The sequence below is a fragment of the Palaemon carinicauda genome, chromosome 20 (assembly GCF_036898095.1).
Source record: "Palaemon carinicauda isolate YSFRI2023 chromosome 20, ASM3689809v2, whole genome shotgun sequence".
Taxonomy (NCBI): domain Eukaryota; kingdom Metazoa; phylum Arthropoda; class Malacostraca; order Decapoda; family Palaemonidae; genus Palaemon; species Palaemon carinicauda.
The window spans coordinates 26,749,293-26,763,971 of NC_090744.1; the positions used below are offsets into that span (position 1 = coordinate 26,749,293).

The 14,679-nt window shown below is 47.8% G+C and overlaps 1 protein-coding gene across 1 annotated transcript in view; it reads right to left on the reverse strand.

Moving 5' to 3' along the window:
• Nucleotides 1–14,679, reverse strand: part of LOC137660232 (replication termination factor 2-like) — a 45,412-nt gene that overhangs the window by 6,045 nt on the left and 24,688 nt on the right. Inside the window, exon 2 of the mRNA XM_068394961.1 lies at nucleotides 5,585–6,191. Within this exon, the coding sequence (XP_068251062.1) occupies nucleotides 5,585–6,191 (607 nt within the window). The remainder of the gene's footprint in view (nucleotides 1–5,584; nucleotides 6,192–14,679) is intronic.

Genomic DNA, 14,679 nt, shown 5'->3' on the forward strand with positions numbered 1-14,679 from the left:
TTAGCCCCAGAAAAATGGCCATCAGCTCCTTGTTGTTGATGTGCCATCCCAACTGAATTCCTTCCCAATAGCCTGAGACCTCCTTGCTTCCTATTGTTGCCCCCCAGCCTGACTCTGATGCGTCTGAAAACAACACTAGGTCTGGGTTCTTCTTGTGTAAGGAGATCCCTTCCCCTAACAAGGTTGGGTCCAGCCACCACTTCAGAAGAGTCTTGACTTCTATTGGAATGGGGAAGGAAAAGGAGTCTTCCTGCATCTTTCTGTTCCATGTCTTCGAAAGAAAGTGCTGAAGAGGCCTTAGGTGGAGTCTCCCCAGAGAGACAAACTGTTCGAGGGAGGATAGAGTCCCCAGCAAACTCATCCACTCCTTCGCTGTGCATCTCTTCTTGTCCAGGAAAGTTCTGACTTTTACGAGACACTTGGTCTGTCTTTCCTGAGAGGGAGAAGCCCGAAAAAGAACTGAATTCAGAACTATCCCCAAATAGAGAATAGTCTGATTCGGTCTGATCTGAGACTTCTCCCTGTTGATGACCAGGCCTAGATCTTGAGCCATCATAAAAGTCTTCTGTAAATCCTCCAGACATTTCTCCCTCGATCGTGAACGAATCAGCCAATCGTCCAGATAGAAGGATATCCTTATCCCCTCCTGATGCAGCCAACCTGACACATTCGCCATTACCCTGGTGAAGACTTGAGGAGCCGTGCTGAGACCGAAGCAAAGAGCTCTGAATTGGAAGCACTTGCCCTCCATTACAAATCTCAGGTACTTCCTCGAAGTCGGATGGATGGGGACATGGAAATATGCGTCCTGCAAGTCGAGGGACACCATCCAGTCCCCTGGACGTACTGACGCCAGCACCGACTGAGTCGTCTCCATGGAGAACTTTGTCTTCTCCACAAATACGTTGAGAGCGCTGACATCCAGGACGGGTCTCCATCCGCCCGAGTTCTTGGGGACCAGAAACAGGCGATTGTAAAAGCCTGGGGAGGCTAGATCCCGAACCGGTTCTATCGCCCCCTTGTCTAGCATTTGGTTGACAAGGTCTACTAGGGCCTTCTGTTTCCCAGGATCTGAGTACCGGGCTACTAAGGCCAGCGGAGCATCTGCGAGAGGAGGTTTTTTCAGAAAGGGGATCTTGTATCCTTCCTTGATGACTGAGAGGGACCAGGTGTCCACCCCTCTCCTCTTCCAAGACTGCCAAAAACCTGACAGTCTTGCGCCTACTGTCTGGAGGAGACGAACTTCATTTTCTGGAGCGAGGTCTGAAAGAACCCCTGGTAGATCTTGGTCCTGAATCTTGCCTTCTCCCTCTAAAATCTGGTCTTGAAGTAGTCCTGCCCCGAAAGGGCTGCTGGAATCTCCTTTCCTCCCGTTTCAAAGAAGAAGGAGGGGCTGCCAAGGGCTTACGAGCAGAACGAGATAAAAGGTCTTGGGTGGCTTTTTGGACCAGAGAACGCGTAATGTCATTAACCAGGGACTCGGGAAAAAGATGTTGAGAGAGGGGGGCGTAAAGAAGCTCAGACTTTTGAGCATTGGTAACAGACCTAGAAGCAAAAGAGCAAAGCAGAGCTCTCTTCTTTAGGACCCCAGCTGAGAACAGAGCAGCCAACTCATTCGCCCCATCTCTGAGGGCCTTATCCATACAGGACATAATGCTGGTAAGGTCCCTAGATCCTTCCATCTGTTCAGTTTTCCTTGCGAGAGTCCCAAGCGACCAGTCTAGGAAACTAAAAACCTCAAAGGCTCTAAAAATACCTTTGACGAGATGATCCAGCTCCGACATCGACCACATGACCTTGGCTGAGTTGAGAGCATGCCTTCTAGTAGAGTCCACTAAACCAGAGAAGTCACCCTTGGAGGAGGAAGGCACTCCCAGACCCAAAGGTTCTCCAGTTGCATACCACATACCCGCTCTTGAAGCAAGACGAGCTGATGGAAACGAGAAGGAAGTCTTAACTGTTTGTCTCCGCTCCATCATCCAGTCATCAATCTTCGTGAGAGCCTTCTTTGCGGAGATAGACAGCTTCATCTTGATGAAGGCCGACTGTTTCTTGGCCTTCTTTCTGTTAAATTGGGACTGAGGAGATGGAGGGGCAGCAGGTTGGAATTCCTCTCCAAAAAGTTCAAGAAGGGAGCGAGAGAGAACTTTGTAATCTCCCACAGCGTCGGCAGGATTATCATCGTCATCAGAAACATCCTCGAGGTCCTGATCCACATCTGCAATATCCTTCGAAAGAGAAGAAGGATCCTTAGAACCCGACAAGGGCAAATCAAAGGCATCATCCTGCAAAAGACGGGTTGCATCCTGGAGTCCCGCGCTAGAAGAATCCTTGGGACGAGAGGCAGTATCGTCCCAAAGAGGCAGGGTGGTATCGCCCTGGGACCGAGAACGAGAGGCAGAGTCGTTCTGTCGTCGAGAGCGAGAGGCGGTATCGTCGTGGCGGCGAGAATGAGAGGCGGTATCGTCGTGGCGGCGAGAATGAGAGGCGGTATCGTCGTGGCGTCGTGAACGAGAGGCGGTATCGTCTTGGCGTCGAGAACTAGGGTCGGTATCGTCGTGGCGTCGTGAACGAGAGGTATCGTCGTGGCGAAGCGAACGAGAGGAGGTATCGTCGTGGCGAAGCGAACGAGAGGAGGTATCGTCGTGGCGAAGCGAACGGGAGGCGGTATCGTCTTGGTATCGAGAACGAGAAGCAGCGTCGTTCGATAAGGTATCGTTCCGGTATCGAGAACGAGAAAACGTATCGCCCTGGTATCGCGAAGAAGTATCGCCTGGCAAAAGCACACATTCCTCATCCTGGCGTAGAGAGGGAGAAGTTTTCTTTAAAGAAGAACTCCGTTCTCTCTTAGAAGCAGACTTCTTAATCAGCAATGAGTCGTCTTTACGTCTGTCAGACTGGGCGTGAGGGCGGCTAAAGGCTTGTACTAAAGTCAAAAGTTGTTCCTGCATGACAGACATAAAGGATTTAGCAACATCAGCTGGGTCTTGCAGACCCGAAGGGGGGGGGCTGACGAATAACACTCGTATCTTCGGCAGCAGGCTTCGTCCTTTTCACAGGCACGGAGTCGAAATCATCCTCCGACGGACAAGGTTCATAACTGCTAGAACCGGGAGAGAAAGAACGAGACCGTTCGTCGCGGTTCCATCTCCTCTTAGTAGGTCTTGAAGCTTCACACTTCCATTTACGTCTGGACGAAGTCGGAGAAGAAAACAACACATCCGACACGTCTTTCCCGTGACGGTCAAGAGCAGCCTGGGAATCGACAACAGGACTGTCTGAGGCGACGGCTGACCGAGGGTACGTACCTCTCACCCCCTTTCGGTCATCGACGTACCTTCTCCCTTGGTCCTGGGAGCTTGGTAGAGGTCTAGGCCTAGGGGTATGACAGATTCGGTCAGTCGCCACCTCCACAGCACTAACACAAGCACTTTCACTTTCCTTACCTTTAAAGGCCTCCAGTTGTTCTTTAATGGCCTTCAACTCGGCCGCCAGGCTAGCGTACCGAGGGTCATCCGTAGATACGGAACCTGTAGGAGGTGCAGGAGTTACTACCTCAAGGGAAGGATCAACTTCCAAAGAGGAATCAATAATAGGATCAATAGATAAATCTACGCTAAGTTCGTCTTCCTTACCACTAACAGACTTAGACTTAGACCTAGAAGCTCTCCTAACTCTATCGAGCTCTAGCTTACGCACATAGCGCTTCATAATTAACCAATCTTTCTCATCCAAAACCTTACATTCCCCGCACCTATTATCAAGGGCACAAACAAAACCCCTACAATTAGAACAAACTGTGTGAGGATCTACCGCCATTTTCGGTAGTCTCACATTACATTCCTCATTCGCACAGATACGGTAATGACTCTTTTCACTCATAATGAAAAACAGCAAAAAAAAGCTAAGAGAAAACAAAATACAACGATCGCCAAAACCCCAAATCAGAGTACTTCACCAAAAAAGCAGACTGGTACACCGAGCAGGGAAAGCGAAGAAAAACTCTTAATGACGGACCAACGTGTTGTCGATCCGGCCGGCAGAGATGAACTGAAGAACAGAAAACGGGAATGATTCCTCCTACCACCCTTTAACGGGTGTTACCACCCAACCACCACAAGGCGGTTGCCTAGTTTTAGAAAAATTCTGCCGAAATAGAGATAATTAGCTATGTATATATAACTGCCAGGTAAGTTCTATTCATAAAAAGCATGCCATCAGTGATGCACACGCTTCTTTAAGAGGGAGCTCTTGTAGGAGAATGCATGTGAACAGGTTAATGCTAAATGTCAGTAGTAAAGGTTTCAACTGAAGAGCACATAAGCTCCAAAGAGTGTGAGCGATCGGGAACAGGAGAAGAGTCTGAAGAATATGTGGTAAGTGTAGAGCGTGCACACGTACATGAGAGCATAATCTAATAGGAGTGCACACAAGAACATGAAATTGTTCATGAGAATGAGTGCACGTTTGAGCAAGTGAATACTCAATGTCAACAGCATGAAGGTCAAATGAAGAGTGCAAAAGCTCAAAAGAGTGTGAAAGACTACGAACAGGTGAGGTGGCGCTATCGTAGGAGTACAGAATTCCTAACAGTTGAGATGATATTCCCTTAGATGCATGTGATTACAAACAGTTGAGGTGGTGCTCCTTTAGGAGTGAGCTATTGCGAACAGGAAAGACGGTGCTCCCTTAGAAGCATGGAGACCATAGTAGCACTGTATGCTAATGCACAGTAGCGTGCTAATGGGCACATGCCAAGAGGCGAGGTGGCGAGCAAAGAAAAGCATAACTTCGTTATCCCTTTCTTTGTCCTCACTGAAGGATTGGGCAACACTGTTTTTCTCATGGGAAGAGAATTGGTAGGAGTCCCGTATAGTACTTTACTGTATTGTGTATCTTCTATCAATCAGTCTTAAAGGACTAATCATCCAAAAAGGGGAAAAGAAGAGCAATGCCCTTTTTCCTTCCGACCCTACAGAAGAAGAATACGTGGATCCATTGCAAGTGCTAAAAAAAGGTGCGGAAGAGGTAAGGAAAGAACTTGAAGTTCTCCTTCTATCTATGGTGTAATGATATTCATCCCTTAGTTATGAAGTACTGCTTCATTGTTAGTTCACTGTACTGTATAGCCAGATACACAGAAATTGTCGGTGAGCTAGTTACTGAGAAAACAGCAAAGCCTTTAATAAAAAACTAGAAGAAAATTAAAACAGATCGTTGAGGGTGCCGGAAGTATGTCTGTATTATACGGCAGCTGAAAACAAAGTGGTTACTCTGTGTGCTGGAGGGGAGAGCTTCCCCACCACCAGCTAGTAAATATTGACACCTCATTTTGATGTTAACAGCTGAGTTCCAGCTACACTGAAAATATACACCTATCAAAGGACGGAGGTTTGTATTCAAGTAGGAACAAGTAACAATGATGGAGGAGGGGTTCACTTGTACATCTGTGACAATAAAGTATGGATACAAAAGTTTAACTTAATGTAACAATTGATAATTTCCCCTATGCCACTCAAAATTTAAAAACTCACATTCAATGCAAAAGGTAAATAGAGATAGGGTGTATAAGGAAAAAACTTACCTTCTGACAATTTCTGCATTTTCTTAACTTTTCCACCATTTGTCTTTGAGGTTTCCCCTTCTTCCTCTTCAGCTGACCTTTTACCCTCTTTCTTTGCTTTCTTGGCTGCTTTTGCTGTAGCACGACGGACCATCATGGCTGACCTGACACTTTCTTGCTCCTCTTCTGTTGGATTCAGGGGAATTATATCATCCTCGCTTAGTGGTTTTCCACACTTGTGACAAACCTCTGACTTGACTTCCTTGAGAGATCTCTCAGACAGGACACATCCGCAGCTCCAAATGAAGGAGAATCTGTATTTTCCATTCATTTCTAAGGATGTTACGGGACAAATATACTCTGCAGTCTGGTTGTCATTGTAAGCGTCACCGAGATCTGCTCCTCTCCGTTGGTATCCAGGGTTAGGGGTGAGATTTAGCTCTTTGAAGTCTTTTAAACCCTTAATGTGGGAAATGCCTCGCTCGCTTGCTCGATCTAGGAGCCGAGTAAGAAGCTCTTCTTTGTTGTAAATGCGACCCATCTCACATGCTACAATGGGTGCCTTAAGAGGAGCCTGCGACACTGCACAGTGTTTCCAACGATAGAGACGCTCCGAATTCTTGTCTTTCTGGAAATAAAAGAAAAATTGTTAATATTCTTCACCACATAAAACAAAATGTTATTTTCATTAGTAAAATAAATTTTTGAATATACTTACCCGATGATCATGTAGCTGTCAACTCCGTTGCCCGACAGAATTCTACGGACGGGATACGCCAGCGATCGCTATACAGGAGGGGGGTGTACTCACCAGCGCCATCTGTGGTCAGGTACTCCAGTACTTCTTGTCAACACCACCTCAATTTTTTCCTCGGTCCACTGGTTCTCTATGGGGAGGAAGGGTGGGTCAATTAAATCATGATCATCGGGTAAGTATATTCAAAAATTTATTTTACTAATGAAAATAACATTTTTCAATATTAATCTTACCCGATGATCATGTAGCTGATTCACACCCAGGGAGGTGGGTGAAAACCAGTATACATGTTAATCAAGAAGCTAAGTATCCCGTATTTCATTTTTATTAGTTATTCAAAATAACAAATAAAATCGATAAGTACCTGGTAAGGAAGTCGACTTGAACCATTACTCTGCCTTTAATAAGTACGTCTTCCTTACTGAGCGCAGCAGTCCTCTTAGGATGCTGAACGACTCTTAGGTGCTGAAGTATAAAGGGCTGCAACCCATACTAAAGGACCTCATCACAACCTCTAACCTAGGCGCTTCTCAAGAAAGAATTGACCACCCGCCAAATCAACTAGGATGCGGAAGGCTTCTTAGCCGACCGTACAACCCAAAACAACAATAAAAGTATTCAAGAGAAAGGTTAAAAAGGTTATGGGATTATGGGAATGTAGTGGCTGAGCCCTCACCTACTACTGCACTCGCTGCTACGAATGGTCCCAGGGTGTAGCAGTTCTCGTAAAGAGGCTGGACATCTTTGAGATAGAATGATGCAAACACTGACTTGCTCCTCCAATAGGTTGCATCCATAACACTCTGCAGAGAACGGTTCTGTTTGAAGGCCACTGAAGTAGCCACAGCTCTCACTTCATGTGTCCTTACCTTCAGCAAAGCAAGGTCTTCTTCCTTCATATGAGAATGAGCTTCTCTAATCAGAAGCCTTATGTAGTAAGAAACTGCGTTCTTAGACATAGGCAGTGAAGGTTTCTTAATAGCACACCATAAGGCCTCCGATTGTCCTCGCAAGGGTTTTGACCTTTTAAGATAGTACTTAAGAGCTCTGACAGGGCAAAGAACTCTCTCCCGCTCGTTACCCACCATGTTGGAAAGGCTAGGTATTTCGAACGATTTAGGCCAAGGACGTGAAGGAAGCTCGTTTTTGGCCAAAAAACCGAGCTGCAAGGAACATGTAGCCGTTTCAGATGTGAAACCTATGTTCCTGCTGAAGGCGTGAATCTCACTTACTCTTTTGGCTGTTGCAAGGCAAACGAGGAAAAGAGTTTTTAGAGTGAGGTCCTTGAAAGAGGCTGACTGGAGAGGTTCAAATCTTGATGACATAAGGAACCTTAGGACTACGTCTAGATTCCAGCCTGGAGTGGACAACCGACGTTCTTTAGAGGTCTCAAAAGACCTAAGGATGTCCTGCAGATCTTTGTTGGTGGAAAGATCCAAGCCTCTGTGGCGGAAAACCGCTGCCAACATACTTCTGTACCCCTTGATCGTAGGAGCTGATAGAGATCTAACATTCCTTAGATGTAACAGGAAGTCAGCAACTTGGGTTACAGTGGTACTGGTAGAGGAAACTGCATTGGCTCTGCACCAGCTTCGGAAGAGTTCCCACTTAGATTGATAGACTCTGCGAGTGGATATCCTCCTTGCTCTGGCAATCGCTCTGGCTGCCTCCTTCGAAAAGCCTCTAGCTCTTGAGAGTCTTTCGATAGTCTGAAGGCAGTCAGACGAAGAGCGTGGAGGCTTGGGTGTACCTTCTTTACGTGAGGTTGACGCAGAAGGTCCACTCTTAGAGGGAGAGTCCTGGGAACGTCGACCAGCCATTGCAGTACCTCTGTGAACCATTCTCTTGCAGGCCAAAGGGGAGCAACCAACGTCAGCCGTGTCCCTTTGTGAGAGACGAACTTCTGAAGAACCCTGTTGATGATCTTGAACGGCGGGAATGCATACAGGTCGAGGTGGGACCAGTCCAGCAGAAAGGCATCCACGTGAACTGCTGCCGGGTCTGGAATCGGGGAACAGTACAATGGGAGCCTCTTGGTCATCGAGGTAGCGAACAGATCTATAGTTGGCTGACCCCACAGGGCCCAAAGTCTGTTGCACACGTTCTTGTGAAGGGTCCACTCTGTGGGGATGACTTGACCCTTCCGGCTGAGGCGATCTGCCGTAACATTCATATCGCCCTGAATGAACCTCGTTACCAGCGTGAGCTTTCGACTTTTTGACCAAATGGGGAGGTCCCTTGCGATCTCGAACAGCTTCCTCGAATGAGTCCCTCCCTGCTTGGAGATGTACGCCAAGGCTATGGTGTTGTCGGAGTTCACCTCCACCACCTTGTTTAGCTGGAAGGACTTGAAGTTCATTAAGGCCAGATGAACCGCCAACAACTCCTTGCAATTGATATGAAGCGTTTCCTGTTCCTGGTTCCATGTCCCCGAGCATTCCTGTCCGTCCAATGTCGCGCCCCAGCCCGAGTCTGATGCGTCCGAGTAGAGATGATGGTCGGGGGTCTGAACAGCTAACGAGAGACCCTCCTTGAGAAGAATGCTGTTCTTCCACCACGTTAGAGTAGCCCTCATCTCTTTGGAAACAGGAATAGAGACCGTCTCGAGCGTCATATCCTTGTTCCAGTGAGCTGCCAGATGGTACTGAAGGGGGCGGAGGTGGAGTCTCCCTAACTCGATGAACAGGGCTAGCGATGAAAGAGTCCCTGTTAGACTCATCCACTGCCTCACCGAGCATCGGTTCCTCCTCAGCATGCTCAGGATGCACTCCAGGGCTTGGTTGATTCTTGGGGCCGACGGAAAAGCCCGAAAAGCTCGACTCTGAATCTCCATACCCAGGTAAACGATGGTTTGGGAAGGAACGAGCTGGGACTTCTCTAAATTGACCAAGAGGCCCAGTTCCTTGGTCAAATCCAAAGTCCATCTGAGACTCTCCAGACAGCGACGACTTGTGGGAGCTCTTAAAAGCCAGTCGTCTAAATAAAGGGAGGCTCTGATGTCTGCCAAGTGAAGGAATTTCGCAATATTCCTCATCAGTCGCGTAAACACAAGAGGTGCCGTGCTCAGGCCAAAGCACAGGGCTTGGAACTGGTACACAACCTCTCCAAAGACGAATCTCAGAAAAGGTTGGGAGTCTGGATGGATGGGAACTTGAAAGTAGGCGTCTTTCAGATCTAACGAGACCATCCAGTCCTCCTGCCTGACCGCTGCTAGGACCGACTTCGTCGTCTCCATTGTGAACGTCTGCTTGGTGACATAAGCATTGAGCGCACTGACGTCCAGCACCGGTCTCCAACCTCCTGTCTTCTTGGCCACCAGGAAGAGACGGTTGTAAAAGCCCGGGGATTGATGGTCCCGGACTATCACCACTGCCTCCTTCTGTAGCAGGAGCGACACCTCTTGATGTAACGCTAGCCTCTTGTCCTTCTCCTTGTAGTTGGGAGAGAGGTTGATGGGAGATGTGGTCAGAGGGGGATTGCGGCAGAACGGAATTCTGTAACCCTCCCTTAGCCACTTGACAGACTGAGCGTCTGCACCTCTGCTCTCCCAGGCTTGCCAGAAGGTCTTGAGTCTGGCTCCTACAGCTGTCTGGAGGAGAGGAAGTCAAAGCTTGCTTTTCGTGGACTTGGCACCTTTCTTGGACTTGCCCCGGTGACTGTCTGCACGGGTACTTCCTCTACTGGAGGCTCTGCCACGAAAGGGCGGAATGAATCTGGTAGCAGGGGTATCAGCCACAGGGGTGCGGTAAGATCTCGGCACGGAAGGTAAGGTTTTAGCCTTACGTGCTGAAGAGGCCATGAGGTCATGCGTATCTTTCTGGATAAGAGCCGCAGCCATCCCCTTGATTAACTCCTCCGGAAACAGGAACTTGGAGAGAGGAGCAAACAGCAACTCTGACCTCTGGCAAGGGGTGATACCAGTCGATAAGTAGGAGCATAGATGTTCCCTTTTCTTGAGGACTCCTGAGACAAAAATAGACGCAAGTTCGCCAGAACCATCGCGAATTGCTTTGTCCATACTGGACATGATCAGCATGGCCGAGTCTTTGTCAGAAGGAGCAGTCTTCCTGCTTAAGGCCCCCAGGCACCAATCGAGGAAGTTAAAAATTTCGAAGGCGCGAAAGACTCCCTTCATCAAGTGGTCCAGCTCAGAAAAGGTCCAGCAGACCTTCGAGCGTCTCATAGCCGACCTGCGGGGAGAGTCAACCAAACTTGAGAAGTCGGCCTGGGCAGAGGCAGGAACCCCCAAGCCAGGTTCCTCTCCCGTGGCATACCAGACGCCCGACTTAGAAGCCAGCTTAGGAGGAGGAAACACAAAAGAGGTCCTTCCCAGTTGCTGCTTGGACTGCAACCAATCCCCTAAAACCCTCAAAGCTCTCCTTGATGATCTGGCGAGGACAAGCTTGGTGTAGGCAGACGTAGTAGGCTGCATGCCTAGAGAAAACTCGGATGGGGGAGAACGAGGGGTTGCAGATACGAAGTGTTCAGGGTACAACTCTCTGAACAGAGCCAGGACCTTGCGAAAGTCTAAGGAAGGCGGCGACGACTTGTGTCCTTCCACATCAGAAGTAGGATCATCCAGATGAGCAGCTTCATCCTCAGAAACCTCATCGCCTGAGAGTTGAGTAGCGAGAGGTAAAGGTAGAGCGGCAGGCTGAATGGCTGAATCCTGCAGAACGGGTGCATGCGCACTTGCGGATCCATCATCATGCCTCTGCTGAATAGACTGAGGGCTGGCAATGACAAAGGCAGGGGGCTGGAGTGAGGGAGGTTCTGCGGTGGTCTGAGGAGCAAGCGTGGTCAGAAGCGAATGCTGGAAGGCATGAGGCTCATGCTGCATGGTATACGGCTCATGCTGTATGGGATGAGGCTCATGCTGCGAAGAATGCGGCTGCTGCATGGAAAGAGGCTCGTGCTGCATGCGTTGAGGAGGCTGCCTCATAGCATGAGGCTCCTGCCTCAAGGGTTGCGCCTGCCTCAAGGGTTGAGGAGGTTGCTGCGCAGAGTGAGGCTCCTGCCTCAAGGGTTGAGGAGGTTGCCGCATAGCATGAGGCTGCTGCCTCATGGGTAGAGGAGGTTGCCGCATAGCATGAGGCTCCTGCCTCAAGGGTTGAGGAGGTTGCCGCATAGCATGAGGCTCCTGCCTCATGGGTAGAGGAGGTTGCTGCATAGTGCTGGAACCTGGCAACTCCCGATGCGGCAGCTCACGCATGGAAGCAGGAGGAGCCTCAAGAACATGCGTCTGGCAGGGAGGACTGCGCAGAGGTGGAGGAGCGCTCGCAGGAGGAGGTGTGTTAACCTTCTCTGCCTGATACTCCTGCATCAAAGCCGCAAGCTGAGACTGCATAGTCTGCAGCATAGACCACTTGGGGTCCACAGAAGTTGGAGCAGAGGCCTGTTGAGGCACCGCTCTACCTCTCTTAGGAGGTGTGCAGTCATCAGATGACTGCGGCGAGTCCGAGCTGGCCCAGTGGCTACACCTGGGCCGTTGGACTAGCTCGGAAGGGACCTTACGTTTGAGAGGTCGTGAGACCTGGGTCCACCGTTTCCTCCTGGAAACCTCTTCCGCAGACGAGGAATTTAAGGGCTCATTCGTCTGGGAGTGGAAGTGACGATCTCTATCAGATACGCCCGCAACCACTGAGGATACAACTGTGCGCCGATCAAGGCCTGCCGAACCCTTTTGCCCTTCGACGTTGCTTCTCCCCTGGGCTTGGGAGCTTGCAAGAGGTCCCGGACTGGGAGGACGACTGGCACGCACAGAAGTATCCTCATGCGCAACACTGACACTGACACTAGGCACAGCACTGGCACTAACACTTCCCACTGCACTCTTCACTTTAAGTTCCTTGACATCTGCCAAGAGAAGATTGTGGTCACTAACTAACGACTCCACCTTATCACCAAGAGCCTGAATGGCACGCAACATATCCGTCATATCAGGCTGAGCACTCGTAGCAGGTTCGGGGGTCACCACCACAGGGGAAGGAAAAGGTTGAGGGTCATGGGGGGAGGAATAAACCAAAGAGCGAGAAGAACTCCTCCTAACTCTCTCCCTCTCTAACCTAGTTGTATATTTGAGGAATTCATTAAATTCGAATTCCGAAAGCCCAGCACATTCCCCACATCGATCTTCCAACTGACAGGATTTTCCCCTACAGTCGGAACAAACGGTGTGAGGATCAACAGAGGCCTTCGGAAGACGCCTATTACAAGTCCTAACACTACATCGCCTAAATTTAGGAGCTTGAGAGTGGTCGGACATCTTGAATTTAGAGAACAGTCAAGGGGGAATTCCAAAGTAAAGCAAAGATCGTTAACCAATAAATCAATTTAATTCCAAAAGCTATCTAAGCTAAGGGAAAAGCTTCCTGTACAGCGAAGACTAAATTTTAGAGCAAATACTTCACCAAAACCGTGAACAAAGACTCCAAAATCAACAGCGTATCCATGTAGGTCTTGCCGGCGGCACGACAGAGGAAAAATTGAGGTGGTGTTGACAAGAAGTACTGGAGTACCTGACCACAGATGGCGCTGGTGAGTACACCCCCCTCCTGTATAGCGATCGCTGGCGTATCCCGTCCGTAGAATTCTGTCGGGCAACGGAGTTGACAGCTACATGATCACCGGGTAAGATTAATATTGAAAAACAAATAATTATAACATTAGGTATCCAATTTAATGACAGTATCAGTTCTGCTGTTATAGTACTGTAGTGGCATAACCTAAATTTTCTATACTGTATAAACATTAGCAACAAAATGCAATGTGATGCTACTGTACAGTATTGCACAATAGCACCTTGGAGGTCAAAATTTACTGATCTTGAAATCCCTATTCAAATAAATTTTTCAAAGATTGTTTGTCTTCGTCATTGAACAAATTGTCAGAGGTTGAACAACAATCGCCTCTTGGAACTTGTAGGTTAAGATACAAATGCATCACCATGACATTGCTTATATAAAGGTAGCTTGAGTACTATAAACTTATTTCAATTACAGCTGCCTCCATGTGAACATAAGAAAAATATTGCCGTTAATTTTTCTAAATATTATATGTATTTTGTTTCTTTATATTAATGTTCACATACTGGGGCTTATGAAGGTTAATGTATTGACAGTTGCAAGGCAAAAGAGTTGAGAAAAAATCTAATCTACTACAGTACATAAAAATTTTTTTTTAATTCAATTCTACATACTAAAAGAAATTCCTTATTCTATAGGTGGCTCTGGTCAAAACCTAAGAAAAATATTGAGATGCATGTCATTTTTAGTATTTTTACTCTGCCCATATACTGATGAGTGATTTCAGCCCATTATGGAACACGTTAAACTTCTACTCAATTCAAATTTTTCTAAAACTAAACAATCTCATGAACACTTGCTTCATTTGTTAGGATGACAACTCACATTAACTGCCAGAACACAAGCAATCTTTTCAACATAGGGTCTTAAACTAATATACCTTTCTATCGAGAAGAAAGTGGAGATATTTCTAGAGGACTGGTGAATGAGCACTTGGGAGTACAATATGTATTCTTCAGATTCACCGAAAGCAAGAAGTCTCCTCCTTTGATGGAACTCAGTACAGTTCACATAGTTCCATCCTGAACCTGATTGCTGTACAAACTGGTTCAAGGGAGAGATTGATGACCAGTCTCCAGCCCTCAATTGACATGTCAACCAGGAAGAGTTGACTATAGAAGCCCTGAGTTCCATTTCAAATGTCTTCAAATACAATCTTCTACATCATTTTCACTTCTGCAAAATGCTAGGGCTTTCGATGATATTACAGGATAGTTATGAATGCTGTTGATCTGCAGGATAATAAGCACATGTCATGAAGGAAACTCACTACCTATGATAGGCCCCATTCTCTGCCAGGTTGTTCAGTGGCATGCCCGGCATCACCCTACAGGTGGCAGCAGTGGAGGGGGACCCAAAATAAGTTCCCCTCTACCTCTTCTCCACCTCTTGTACTGAACTGATTAGGCTATGGGCCTTGAAAAAGCTGAACATGAACAGGATTATTCTTCTCCTTCAATCCGCTAGTCATGGTATCACTCAAGATTGTCCTTAAATGCTTTCAGTGCCAGGAACCTTGAAGGAGACGATGTAGTGAATCATTGAGTACAGCAAAGCAGACCTCCATATCTCTCCCACCACCTGCACATGACTCCTCAGTAAGAGTGATGTAGAGCCCCACAATGAAGCATTCTGAAGTGCCAGTGCTACCTCTGGACCAATTAATTTTGAGAATTGGGGCACTAGAGCTCCCTCTCTTTCAAAACCCAGTTGGCACATTGGTCTGTTGCCTGGTGATAAAAGGGAACACTATATACAGACAGCATGCATCTCCT